This window comes from Triticum dicoccoides, chromosome 1B (genome assembly GCF_002162155.2).
Source record: "Triticum dicoccoides isolate Atlit2015 ecotype Zavitan chromosome 1B, WEW_v2.0, whole genome shotgun sequence".
Taxonomy (NCBI): Eukaryota; Viridiplantae; Streptophyta; class Magnoliopsida; order Poales; family Poaceae; genus Triticum; species Triticum dicoccoides.
This window is the reverse complement of record NC_041381.1, coordinates 658,137,996-658,152,164: the sequence shown is the minus strand read 5'-3', so window position 1 is coordinate 658,152,164 and position 14,169 is coordinate 658,137,996. Positions and strand designations below refer to the sequence as shown.

The window sequence follows — 14,169 nt, the reverse complement described above, 5'->3', positions numbered from 1 at the left end:
GCCAACAGATGTGCTACTACACTGACACTCCTCAGAAACTGAAGCTTGAAACCCCCGTAAAGACAAGAGAAGTGAAGGCATCTCTCTGCAAATATGGTAACCCATTGATCTAGCGTTCCCCGACTGCCACAACGATACCACCTCTTGACAGTCGGTCTCGATCACCACATGTTGGAAGCCGCTTTCAATCGAAAAAAGCGTACCATCCCGACATGCCCTTGCTGAATTCCAAAATACCTTAGCTGGATATCAAAGTATTACTTGGTACTCCCTCCGTTCCAATTTACTCGTCGTGGTTTTAGTTCAAATTTGAACTAAAACCACGACGAGTAAATCGGAATGAAGGGAGTAGGATGGAAGGATGTTACGTAATTTGAACTAAAATCACGACGAGTAAATCGGAACGGAGGGAGTAGGATGGAAGGATGTTACATAAGCAACCTCCACCAAAATACACGAATCTTTGGCTGAACCCGAAGTTTCCAAAGTCGCTTCCAACTGTCTTCTCCACCTGAAGACGATGATGGACTGTCGTTGCTGCTCGATCTGTTTATTGCTGGAATTTTGTCCATTTTGGACCTAGCCCGGTAGCAGTTTCAGAAATTTCTAATAAATCTTAGAGGCCCACGCAGCCCATTTGTGCAAGGCAAGGGGTGGAACTAAAGTTTAGTCCCACATTGCTAGTTTAGAGGGAGTTGGACCTCTTTATAAGGGAGGCTCCTTCCCCACTTGTATGAGCATGAGAACAAGAGGGACATCCACGCGCGCTCCTCCTTCGCCGCCCGCCTCGCCTCGCCTCGTCACGACGCGCCACGGGTTGCGGGAATGAGCCGAGCCGATGTCTAAATTTTTGCCACGCACTACGGGTATACGAAAGGTCACTCGGGAGATGGAAAGTTTTTGCTGTAGTGGAGACTAAATGCGAACGCTGCACCCTTCGGCTGTTGTCTGTTCGTTTCATCTCCCTCGGTCCCTTCAGCTCCCGACGCTGCCCTCTCGCCTCCTTCTCTTGCGCCTATAAAAGGGAGGTCGCTCCTCTCAGTAAGACGCACCAGAATTACTTCTTCCTCTCGCCACCGGTTCCTGAGCACTGCGCTGCTGCTACGATCTTCTCCATCCCGGCTTGCGGCGTGCACCGCAGGTCGGGACAGTAGGCCTCCGAAACCGCACTCTTTGAGTCCTGTACGGGAGAAGGGTGATAAGGTTTTTGGGGAGCGCTCTGCGCGACTACTGGCTGATTCATCACGGACGATCCGGTCGCCGACGACTACTTCCCCGACGACGACTTCTTCCCCGACGTCCACGACCTCCTCGACGACATGGCAGGCGAGGACACCGATCCCAAGTCCAGCGCTTCTGCTGCTGCTGTGCCGTACGTGTTCTTCTCCTTTCTGTTAGAAGTCCTGTTACAGTTCTTGGCTCTAGTTTCTGTCCTACGTATGTTAGGTTCTATGTCGTATAAGCAACTTCATCTAGTGACTGTTGTAGATGTGTTTACCTCAAGTTCATATATGCAGACGATGTTTACCTTATCTCTGTCAGATTGCATGACTTGCTTTATATTTGCTATTTTAGTCATGTTTTATCTACTATTTCTGTTAATAAAATCATTCGGTAAATTGCTCGTATTTCCAACATTTATTCCTCTCCCACGCCCAGGACCAAATATCATAAAGACTCGTTTTGTGGCGGGGCATTGTGAGGATTGCATCAGCATCGGAAGGTACAGACACCTGACGTATTAACTTAATATTAAGGTGTTGGTGGACCTTAATATTCAGAAACTCCAGGTTGAAATGGACAGCCTGAATGTTGTGAACATGCTCAAAGACCAAACAAAGAACCTTTCTTCTTGAACCAAATCCTTTCTCTTGTTTAAATAAATAAAGTTTGAGTGTGAGTTTAAAAGAAAAGAATAACCATGACCTGATTTTCTTCCTGGAAATAACTGGCAAATTGTAATTTCTGTTGAACCCTTACCCTTTTTCATTTTCCGCACGGTCTTCTGTTGTTTGCTTGATTCTTAATTTTGCCGATGGGTTCTTCATCTGAATAATAACAGTGATTTGTCAATCAAAATCCGTCGTAGTCTAGGTGGTTAGGATACTCGGCTCTCACCCGAGAGACCCGGGTTCAAGTCCCGGCGACGGAAATCCATTTTTTTGCAAACCTACGTCTTTCTCTTTTTCTTTTGCAAGTTTTGTTCTAGTTATGCAGTTTATTCAGGTAAATACTCTGTTCATTCAAAATACAGAGCTAATTCATTTTATTGTCTGATGAATCTATACAACAATTACAATGCCCTGACATCTAGGATTGACATCATCATTCAGATAAGTTTTGTTTTCCACATGGTCAAAAACAGTCAAATTCAAAACAATCAAAGCCTCAGCACTTCAGAATGAAATCGTGCTCGACGACCCCACATTTGCTCGAGAGAAATGGCTCTAGACACTTGAATTAAGCTCTAGGATAATGTTCATAAAATAAACAGGCAAAGTTACAGCTAATGAGTCTCAGCGCAAGGCGCTTGCTCTCAAAGCTACATTTTGCCTCTAGAGCATTAGACATAGTGGGAATAGTTACAACGTACAGAAGAAAAGCAAAACGACGAGCCCTGGAGTTGATCATCACTTGGGCGCGCTTCACCGAACAGGGGAAGAACACCATTGGCATGCACCTCCACCGACCAAACACACGCTAAACGAGGGTGGGGGCGACGACATTATCGCCGACGGTTGGCGACCTACCCTACCAGGACGGCGGTGTGGCCGGTCACTGGCTGGAGAGCTGCGGCAGACTCTAGTTTCGCCCACTTCAGCCTCCGCTTCTCTTCCAACGACGCCTGGTTTTCCTCATCCTCCTTGCACTTGGTTAGGCACGCCGAGAACAGTTCCTCGTCCATCTCCGAGAACATCTTCATCACGTTGGCGGTCAGGTTCAGGACCGCGTGGTTCCAATGGTTCTGGCCGTTCTGTTCTAGCGCCGGAACGATGATGGGCATGATCACTTGCCGGTTTTGTGCCACCAGGCTGATGATGTGGTCATTGTTCCACATGAAGAGTGCTCTTTCAGCAACCTGAAGAAGAAACAGTATCTTATTAAGCCAACAACCATTTGTAATAGAAAATTCAGAGCAAATGTGAGCCAACTAATAAGTGACTAACAGACCATAACCCACAGATGTGTGAGCTCATTTGAGTGCTTAATGCCGGCCCAAGTGTCGGCTATTCATGATATTAAGAATATAGTATAATCATTAGGTGATAACATGACGGCCTACTTTGGATATGTTGTCCATTTGTCAACATTAACTTTCAGGGCTTCAGACATCTGTTGCTCATTTCCCATGTCCACACATTCTAATCACAAATATGAGACACATGGAGCCATGGAGGGACCAAAAATAAGCTTAGCTGTTGGGGCCTTTGGGGACTGCTTGATCAATAACGTTATTTTGTTATCATGACCCATTCTGATTGAGTGATGCAAACTTCTTCAGACTTCATCACATAAGCACCTAAATAAATTTCATATGAAAGTGCCTAGTTTAAGTGGCAGAAACAAGTATAGTACATCCAACAATACTGCAACAAGAACATTGGAGAACTCAGAATTACCAAGTTATGTTACTTGGGGCAAGGCAAGTTACCTGGAAGTGTGAACTGTTGATGCACTGAGCTATCCGCCGGAACAACGGAACCATACATTTCTGGAACTCCACCATGCTGGTAGCCTCCAGGATCTCCTCAATCTCACTCAGGAACATCACCTCCTTCTGGCTATTTGTCACAGGCCAATATCTCAGCAGACCAATGATTATCGATCCGGCAAGCTTGGGGTCCTTTTCTAGAAACTGTGTCACGCAGTATGTCAACTGCTGGAGATACACCCCAACTGACTTCGGCTTGTGCAGAGGAATGAGAACTCTCCAAAGAAAGATCTTGTGTTCCTCCTTGAGAGGCAATGCAAAGCCACTGATGACGCTGCCGAACACCTCGAGCAGCTCGGCGATGCCGTTGTGCCGCTGGGTCTCGAACACAAAGTGGTAGAATATGTTGCTGACCGCCTTGCGGATGAAGGGCCGGTGCACCATGAACTTGCCGTAGATCCTGTGGAGGATGGTCTTGAGGGAGTCTCGCTCCCGGGGGTCCTCGGAGTCGAGGAGGTTGAGCAGCCGGACGATGAAGGAGTGGTCGAAGTACTTCTTCCCTATCTTGGCATCCAGGGAGTTGGACCCGATGAACTTGAGCAGCAGCTCGTACACGAGCTGCAGATGGCACCACGCGGGGTCGAACATCGGCTCGTCCTCGTCGCCCTCGCCGCCGGATGAGGAGCCAGCGCCGGACCTGTAGCTCGGGGGGAACACCCGGAAGAGGTTGACGGCGAGCATCCTGGAGCAGGCGGCGATGACGGCCTCCGGGTAGCGGCCGCTGCTGGAGTCGACGAAGTCGATGAGATCCAGCAGCGTCTGCCGCTTGATGTCCTTCTCGGCGGAGCTCTTGGCCGGGTCGGAGAAGTCGAAGACGGCGCAGCAGAGGCCGAGCTTGCTGACGAACAGGTTGTGGCGCTCGGAGCTGGGCACGTCCTTGAAGGCCACGAGCGGCTCGATCCCGGCGACGACGCTGGAGGGGAAGACCGCCGACGACATGCGCTTGATGGTGGAGGCGGAGCGGCCGCCCCCGCCCCCGCCGGCCGGCACGCTGCTGGTGCGCTGTATCGGGTTGCCATTGCCGCCGCCGCTGCACTGGCCCGAGTCGCCGCCGCCGCCGCCGCCCGTGGACTTGGTCCGCGGCAGCTTGCTGAGGAACTGCTTCCACATCTTGGTCCCGCCCGCCCGCCCGTTCGCCGTGGAGCCCCTCACGCCGGCGCCGCCATGGTACGGCCGCAGCAGAGCCTTGGGAGCAGAGCAGAGCCTTGGGAGCAGCAAAGCAGGAGAGGGAGAAGGGTTAGCACACGGTGGAGACGCGGAAGCAGGAGAAGATCTGGGGAGCTCCAGATGCAGCAAACAGTGAACTTTGCAGGAAAGATTTTTCCAAATCCGGGCCAATGCGGGTGAATCTGGACCCAGCGAGCGCGGACCAGGCACGAAGATGACCAAACCGAAGCTCGGGAACCTCGGCCGGGAAAGGGACGCGACAATGGCGGCGGCCACCCACCAGCCACCTACCTCACAGCGCGCAGCAAAGCGGAGCGAAAGCAGATGGCCGCTCCACCCCCCACCAGAACGGCACCGGATCTGGGGCCTCGGCCGCCGGCGCCCTCCGGATCCGTGCGCCGAGACGCGGCGGCGAGCTCGGTCGGCCGGGAGCTCGTGAGGATGGAGGCTTGGGGAAGCGGATCGAAATCTGTGTGCCTGCGCGTGGTCCGCTTCTTCTTCTCGGGAAGAGGAGAGGGAGTGAGGTGGGGGAGCAGACAGGGAGGGAAGGCGTCGCTTGTTCGCTTCCTGCGCGGGCTGTTTTGTTAATACGGGAAACCGTACGGACGTCCTCGTCAGTATATTTTTCAAAGGGGAAAAAAGAAGCATTTGTTGTACCACCGCCACGAGTCAGTCACGATGTCACCGTGTTTGATTTTTTTTCTAAACACGTACTAAGAGCAACTCCAACGGGGCGACCCATTTTGTCCGCCGGCATCCGTTTGGGTCGGCGCGGACACAAAAGACGGCCAAACGCCGACCCAAACGAACGCGCGTCTGCCTGGCGTCCGCATGCCGACCCATTCCCGACACATTTTTTAGTCGGATTTGCGTCGGCACGGAAACGAGACAGACGCCCGTGCGCCTACTCCTCTCCACGGGCCCACCGGTCGATGGCAGCCATCATCATCCCCCCATTTTCCCCAAAATCCTCCCACCTGCTCGCACTCCCGCCCCATACCCGACATGGACGACGACCTCAACCTCGACGCAGCCACTTGCCTCGCCTCCCTCACCTCTTCCCGCATGACGACCGCCCCTCCGGCAAAGGCAAGCCTCGTGCCCTGCCCAAGACTGCCGCCGCGCCCAAGCCAAAGAAGGTGCTGACGCTCGAACAGCGGGCAAGGGAGTGGGCCAAGAGGAAGGATCGGAGGCACGCCGCGGACGCGAGGGATGAAGTTGCCACCGTCGCCGCCGCCGCGCAGCAGGAGGTCACCAACGCCCGCGTCGCGGCGGCAACGAGGGAGACGCTCTATATGCTCGGGTTAAACCCTAGCCAGCATGGCCTCGTCAATGCCGTTGTGGCTGCCACGGCCAGCACCGGCTCATCCGCGTTCCCTCGGATGGTGCTGCCCGACTCCCGCGCGTCAGCTTGCACCCCGATGCCCGGCTTCCATGTGTACCCGCGGGCTTCCCGCCTCTCCGGGGAGTGCTCGTGCGACGTGAACGTGGTGGCGCCTTCTACGCCCGCGCCCACGCCCATGTACCTTAAAGACACACCGGCATTCGATGGCTCGTCATCCGGAGGCGCGAGGAAACGCGCGCGACAGATGCCGGCCGACATGCTACCTGACGCCCACAACCTGTTCGATGGAATGCCGGCCACCGACGACGAGGACTACATGCAGAACCTCATTTTCGAGGGCGGTGCGCAGGTCGCTGGCTACGATCCCGACGAGACACAAAGCCAGGACGGCCATGGGGCGTTCAAGCCGGGCGCTGGCAATGATCCCGATTAGGCGGCCTTCATGCGTGATCAGGTTGGCATGGACCTGGACAACCTTCCACTTGACCACGAGTTTTCGGACGACTATGGGCAAGAGGAAAAGGACGAGTGTGACATCGAAGTGGAGCCTTTGTTTCAGGACGAGCTCGCCAACCAAGCCGTCGGGCCGAAGCCAAAGCGCAAGAGCAAGCGCACGAAGGCATACACGACGGCCGAGGACAAGCTTCTTTGCGAGTGTTGGCGAAACATTGGACAAGACCCCAAGACCGGCGCCGAACAAAAGCATTCAACTTTTTGGATTCGTATCCACCGGGAGTTTCATGAGCGCAAGAAATTTCCTCCTTACCAAATTGTGAGCATGCGCGGGTGAGTATCCATTTAGAAGCAATGGAGGATGATCCAACAAAAGTGCAACAAGTCTTGTGCCACTCTTGAGAGCGTCAAAGCCCGCCCCGTGAGCGGCATCGGCATGCAAGACATGGTATGCTAGCAAGCCGCCCTATTTTGTGTCATTAAGTTTATGCTTGCGTGTTCATTTGCATATCATTTTTGCCAATATGCTTGCATGAAAACATTTGTAGGCATTTCAAGCTTTGGAGCCATTCAAAGTCCAACACAACGGCAAGTGCTTCAACCCCTCCCATTGCTTTAGGTCATCAAAGACGAGGAGAAGTTCAAGGCGCAATATGCCGCCCTCAAGTCGCGCATGGGGAAGAAGTCATGGGGGAGGTTGGGGACAGCGAGCCAGCACGGCCATGGGGGAAGACCAACTCCAAGATGGAGGACAAGCGGGATGCGGCATCGAACGTCTTGATCGCAAGCGTGAAGGGCATGATGAACAAGAAGGACTCAAGGGAAGAGGAGAGCCGACGTTTCAGAGAGAAGCAAATGAACGCCTTCATGCAGATCCAAAGAAGGAGGCTTGAAATGGACGCGGAGGAGCAAGCCAAGATGCTTGAGATGTGGGCGGAGAAGCAAGCCAAGATGCTCGAGATCGAGGCCGCCAACGCCAAGACCACGGCGAAAGAATTGGTTCTCGCGAGCATGATGACCGGGGTGGAGACCATGAAGGTGGATCTCAACACCGTGTCGCTAAGGAAGAGGCCGTGGTTCGAGAAGATGCATGTCGACATGTTCGAGTTCACCGACGAGTGATCTCGTGGCCGCGAGCACCTTCCTTTTTTGTATGCCGGCTTGTGTGCTGACATGATCACGGGGCTGCGATGGCGTGGTCGAACTCAAGTTCCGCCCCTTTTTGTGTGCTGACATGTGTGCTAGCATGAACTTTGTGGTGATATTTTTTTGAAGCCGGCAATGTATGCCGGCGCTGGCATGGTGCTGGCACGAGACATGGTTCATACATACATAGTGAACCGTTAAAGTTGCTCGTTTAGGTCGTTCTGTTAAAGTTGCTCATGGTTCATACATACATAGTGAACAGTTAAAGTTGCTCGTTTAGGTCGTTCCGTTAAAGTTGCTATAAAGCTCATACATACACACGTACACACACGTCCTACCTCTGTGAGCATCTTCGAAGGACCGGAGTCGACATATTATTCTAAAGTTGATGAAGTCGTCACAGACCCGTCATAGTGAACAGAAACGTCTTCTTTCACTAAAAACAGATCCTGACGCTACTGCAACAAATACAGAACAATACGAGCACCCTCAAATCTTAAAACTGAAGGCCGAGGAAACCACCGAACACAGGCTGTTTTGTTTGTTTGTTTGGTTGGCTCGTAGGGGTAGGTAGGAGTAGGAAACTGCAGATTACAAACCGAATCTGGGCCTTTCTGCAAAGCCGGGATCCCCGGCCGGACCTACGAGCAGATTTGGTCGCCGGGCGATAATTAGTAACTGGCCCAGCTTCAGTCTTAACAAATCAGCCGAAATAATTGTATAGAAAAGCAGTTCAAAAAACCTGTGAGTAGAGTAGACTGGTGTGAATGGTAAGAGAGAATAATGTGCGTAGCGTAGGCGCGCATGTGCGAGTGGGCTCCGGCTCCTTTCAATCAGAGCCCGCCCATGCCCATGCCACCACTGTGCTTTAATTCGAACGCCGCGGTCAGGTCACGGGCGGGGCGGCCAGAGCCCTCCGATGGGTACGAGCAGGGGCGGAGCCAACGTATGACCGTTGGGTTCAGATGAACCCAATGGATTTTTGCTGCCACGTACTATATATAGCCTGGTCAATTGAATGAACCCAATAGAATATTACGGTTGAACCCAACGCAAATTAGAAAAGCACAAACAGTGGCCTTTTAGTCCATTATTTTTGCCAACGTGATTAGTCCATAAAAAGGCCCAGGATTTGGACTGACTCGCGCCTGGATTGACTCGATCGCTTACTTCCCATCGGAGACTCTCGTCTCTCGTTTCTCCTGTTCCGCCGTGTTCCGATCTCCCATCTCTCGATCTCCAGCGGCAAGCGGAAACTACAGGCAATGACAGTCCAAATTCAAGGTATCACATCGCTACATCTTTCTCCCTCAATCCTAGTAGTATCCTAGTACGCTAATATCATTTGCCCTAATTATTTTTCTAATTGCTTTCCCCACTCAACTTTGACCTATCTAGGCTATAGAATTGTATTTCTCAAAAGGAAATAAATCATCAGATTGAGATAATGAGGCTAGCAGTTCAAGCCACCCGATGTAGGCAAAGTGCAAGCAGTTTCCCAAAGCCTTCTATTCAAAGAGAATTGATTTAGATGATCCGCTTTTAGTCCAGCTGATCGGAAGAGAATATTTGGAGTACAAAACGAAAATCATAAGAAGCAACAACAAATCAAGAACCGTATATGCCTCCACCTGTTTTTGGCTATGCATATAGGGTTATTCGAGATGCCCCACAAAGATTTATTTTATGTAGAACATCTATCCTTTAGTCCATCAACTTTAAAGCTAGTAAGTTACCACAACAGTAATGACGAGATGCTTTTTCTGCTATGAATGTTCTCAACAAAATGTTGGGCAATAAATTAGGTGATCAGTGTTCATGATTGGTTGCTTAATTTGCTTTGTGGAGAAATATATGTTTTATATCATCAGTATGATTATGTATCTGATCATTTTAAGATGAATAACTCAAAAAAGGGGGACTATGAAACGTGATTGTCTTTGTGTGCTTCTTTCATTTGATATGACTTATTTTAAATTTGCCAAACTAATTTTTCATTCGTTCCAGTGATTTCAGGAGGATGAGAACTTGCAGCTGAAGCTATGAAGTTTATTTTCGGCATCACTCTACTTACAATATGTAAAGTGGTTTCTTAATTTTGTCCAACTGGTATGTCTTGCACTCTTCTAGTTTTAGTGTAACAGCTATATGTTATGATTGATATCATGTTTCTATTTGCTATGTATCTTTGAGTGATATGGTCCGAGACTAGAAATTACAATTAATCCATTCATCCCAAATCCTCGCATTGAGTCAACGAGTGAACCCAATGGCTAAATTTTCTGGCTCCGCCCCTGGGTACGAGGCAGATGGACGGCCGTGTGCTTGTCCTCCGGTGAGGCAGGGCCGTGCGTGAGGGTGACGTGCACGGGCTCGCCGGAGGGGAGGAGCGGACCACCGCCCGCCGCGTCGCTGTCTCGCGGCGGGGGACCGCTGTGGGGTGAGGTCACGCGCCACGTACTCCTGTTGCCGCCTGGTGAAGAGGAGAGGAGGATGGCGTTGAGTTTTTTTACTGCTGCTACGGATCGGCTCTGGTCCTGGCCCGACGTACGTTGCGCCGACGATATGTGGTCATTTGCGCCGCGTGGTACGTTTGTTTGTCAAGCGTACTGCGTGGGCGGCTCTTTGGTGCGTCGTGACGTCGCCGCTGCACACAAAACGCACGTACACAAAAGTGCTTGCGTACTGCTTAAGAACGTCGGTAGTTTAGTGATTAATAAGCAACAAACTCATGCAATGTCGGCCGGAACAGAATGAGAAACACAAGGATTCACGAAATGCAAACAGGACTTATCTAATGCATGAGCAAACATGCCAAACAGATACCGAGCTCCATGGAGGCCTTAATTTAAAGAAAAACAAAATCAAGATTCCAACCTTTTCGTTTGAAAAAATTTCAGAAAACAATTACGAGCTCACACGTGTGGGCGTTTGCATCTCGCCCACACGCGTGGATCCGCGTCTGTTCGTGAGCGCACGAATCTTGGCATGTTTTTTTAGCATCAGTACAGACACAAGCGCTCATATACACGCGCATACACTCACCTCTATGAACGCACACACGCACACCCTACCCCTATGAGCACCCTCGAGAGACTGAGCCGGCATATCATCTTGAGATTTACGAAGCCACCGTAGACGCCTCGTCGTTGACGGGAACGTTTCCTCCCACTGAAAGCGCATCGCCGGAAATCCTGAAATAAATCCAGAAATAATGCGAGCATCAGGATTTGAACCCTGGTGGGTTGGGGATACCAGTGTCCATCTAACCATCTCAACCACAGGTTGATTCGCATCTTGGCATGTTTCTAGTGCCACGTATGACTGGCGTGGTGTGTGCGTGTTCACCCGGTCGCCCACACGACCGTTTCACCACACGGGAGGGGCTGGTGTGTAGGGGTTCAGCAGTTCGCCAACACACCACTTTCCATGCATGCACAAGGGCTAGTGTGTGGGCATTTGCCATCTCGCCTACACGCCCGTCTTCTCTCCCACACCCAAACTGCTAGTTGCCATATGTTTTGCATCGCACATGGCAACTGCCCTAGTGTGCTTTATAAGCAGGTGGCAACTCTCTTTTTACCCGAGTTGCCATGTGTTTTACAGGGTACACGTCAACTGCCTAGTATGCACGTAAGCAGATGGCAACTCTCTTTTTACCGAGTTGCCATGTGTTTTTGCATGCTACATGGCAACTGCCTTAACGTACACGTAAGCAGATGACAACTCGTCCTTTTTACATGGCAACTGCCCTAGCATACTTGTGAGCACATGATAACTCTCTCAACTGCCTAGTGTTAGTATGTGGCAACTCCTAAAGTTTTGAAATCATGGCAACTATAGTAGACCAGACCATACATGGCAACTGCAGTTGTCCAACATGGCAACCGTAGTTCAGCGACATGGCAACTGCAGTTAAACGGACATGGACGAGGGTCTGGACCATGGCAACTGCGGGCGCACGGTGACTGTCACGCGTGGCGTGCGGGACCACGAGGTACGAGGCCTGACATATGGGGCGTGTGGGCGTTATCTACTTCGCCCACACGCACGCGCGTGAGAGGATCGGGAGGGAAAAAAAGAGGTGTGTGGGCATTACTTGTTTTGCCCACACGTAGATGTGTGGGCTGTTTCTCTTATACACCACACAAAATGTGTGGTCAGTCTCTCTAACGCCCACACGTGTGGCATTTATCGGCGTCCAACAATTATGCATACACCTAGATACGTAACGAACATGTGTGCAGAATTTTAGGTCGGACTACATTAAAATGAGAGCTACACATAAAAGTCAAATCTGAGCCTTTTCCGCATATGTACTTGTTCAACCTTTAAGTCTATGATTTTTTTTGTGCAGCTCGCAGTTCAAGGTATTTCATCCTGAAAATTTTCACACATACACATTACATCCTTGCATACATGTGTATTTATTTTTAGAATATTTTTGAAACTAAAAAAGTTTGAATTTTGAATGTTTCAAAATAAAAGGCATCCATACAGCTCGTCTCCAAAATGCCCTACTCATGCATGAGCTACTACATTGAAATGTCGGCAAACGGGCTTGAAAGCAACCTAGGAGAAACCTTCGCACGCATGATTCATTCAAGTGATGACCGGACCAACAATAGAGCGATCCCGGCTCTCGGAGTGGAGCCATTGCACGGGGGATAAATAATAAAAAGAAAAAAAACACTTCTTGAAATTGTTCATCACGTACCATGAAGAACCAGCGCAGCCATCTCAGGAGCCAAAACTACAATAATGAGTTCAGTTCAAGCAACAATACCACTATCATGATTCAAAACCACTACACCCACTATTGATTTATCAAGATCAACAAACATACCTGCATCATAATAAGATCAAGAGTGTACCTGACGGCTGGCGGAGACCAACAAAACCTAGAAGCAAAGGTCCTACACCTAGAAACTAGTGCGTGCTTGTAGATCTTTCTTATAAAATTCAAATAGCGGCGTTGGTTTTACGAATGTGTCAAACTTCTTGATGCCAAAAATCTAGTCTCTAATTATACATGTACAAGTGAACATATCATCAACTAACAAACCCAACATCTCCAATACTCAACGTGGCAACTAGCTCGGGCATGAACAAACAACCAACATGTTTGGGCAATGCTTAAGTTTGGCCTGGTTTAACAAATCCGATGTATCGTATTTTGTGCCAACCTTCTCAACATGCTACAAAGTCTTCATTTTCATATCAGGATGACTTATAAAAAGGTCGTGCACCTCGATATGATTGGTTATTTCATTCAACTTTTCATCCTTTCAAGGCGGATCACCTCTTTGGCTATCACAAGACACAACATGGTCATACTCAACTCGCCAAGAAAACCATGCATCCAATTTTTTTACCACCTTTTTAAAAGACATGGACCAACTTATGTGGTTGATAAATCAATCGTAACTTGTGAGGTTGTTGTTGAACTAACACAAAATCGACAAATTTGAAACACATATTCGGTGAGGGAGCACCACTCATCAAGATCATCAGCAAAGTCAAAATCCAAATTACCAACAACCTACCTAGATTTGCTTAGTTTGATAAATTATGAAGTTATATTTACTTGTGCTACCAAGCTACCTAAGGGACCACTATACCTCCTTCCAGTGATTTTGATTGGTCTTGACATAAAATAGTTTATCACGCTAACTGCATGAGCAATATTAGGACATGTACAAATGATATCGTACATTATAGGAATAGGGAAACTATAGGAAGTGAGATGACATGCATCTTAATTCCTATAGGGAAAGAGATGTCATTTGATGCATAGGATAAGATTTTTTCATTGAGTCTAGACTAATGTTTTTTTCCTCTGAAATGTGATGGATTGGCTCCTATCCTACATAGGAATAGGAATACATTTCTACAAACCAAATGGCTCCAAAGCATTTTTTTTTTTCATTTGAAAATCATATCCTGTTGAATTCCTACAAAATTTCTACAAAGCCTACACCGATAAGGAACTTTTGATATGCACTATTCTTTTCTTTACTCGAAGGACCTAACGAAGTGGACAACCTAAAATATGATGTCACCTCATCAATAGGAGAGTGATTTCAAACGTCTTCAATGTATCTATAATTTTTTTGCATTGTTCATGAATCATGACATATTTCCATCATTTATATAGTACTCTTTTAAGTTTATTTGGACTAACATCTTAACAAAATGGCTAGTACTAGTTTCTGTTTTCAGGGAAAATAGGTATTTTAAACCTTCTAGAAAGTTCATAAAAAAAATGAGGATGATGTAGATATGCACCAAGGAGGCCCCAAGGTACCCAGACTTGGGACAGGAGCCACAAAGCTCTAGGCACCCT

The 14,169-nt window shown here is 49.1% G+C and overlaps 1 protein-coding gene and 1 non-coding gene across 2 annotated transcripts; one reads left to right on the top strand and one right to left on the bottom strand.

Moving 5' to 3' along the window:
* Positions 1-2,079: 2,079 nt before the first annotated feature.
* Positions 2,080-2,152, top strand: TRNAE-CUC. Its single transcript has one exon. It is a non-coding gene; the product is annotated as a tRNA-Glu (tRNA).
* Positions 2,153-2,370: 218 nt separating this feature from the next.
* On the bottom strand, positions 2,371-5,443 carry LOC119349448 (serine/threonine protein phosphatase 2A 57 kDa regulatory subunit B' kappa isoform-like). Its single transcript, XM_037617487.1, has 3 exons — positions 5,171-5,443; positions 3,653-4,916; positions 2,371-3,079 (listed from the first exon to the last, which is right to left on the bottom strand). Exons 2-3 carry the CDS (start codon positions 4,820-4,822, stop codon positions 2,747-2,749), a joined length of 1,503 nt encoding a protein of 500 aa, XP_037473384.1. The 5' UTR covers positions 4,823-4,916; positions 5,171-5,443; the 3' UTR covers positions 2,371-2,746.
* Positions 5,444-14,169: the final 8,726 nt, after the last annotated feature.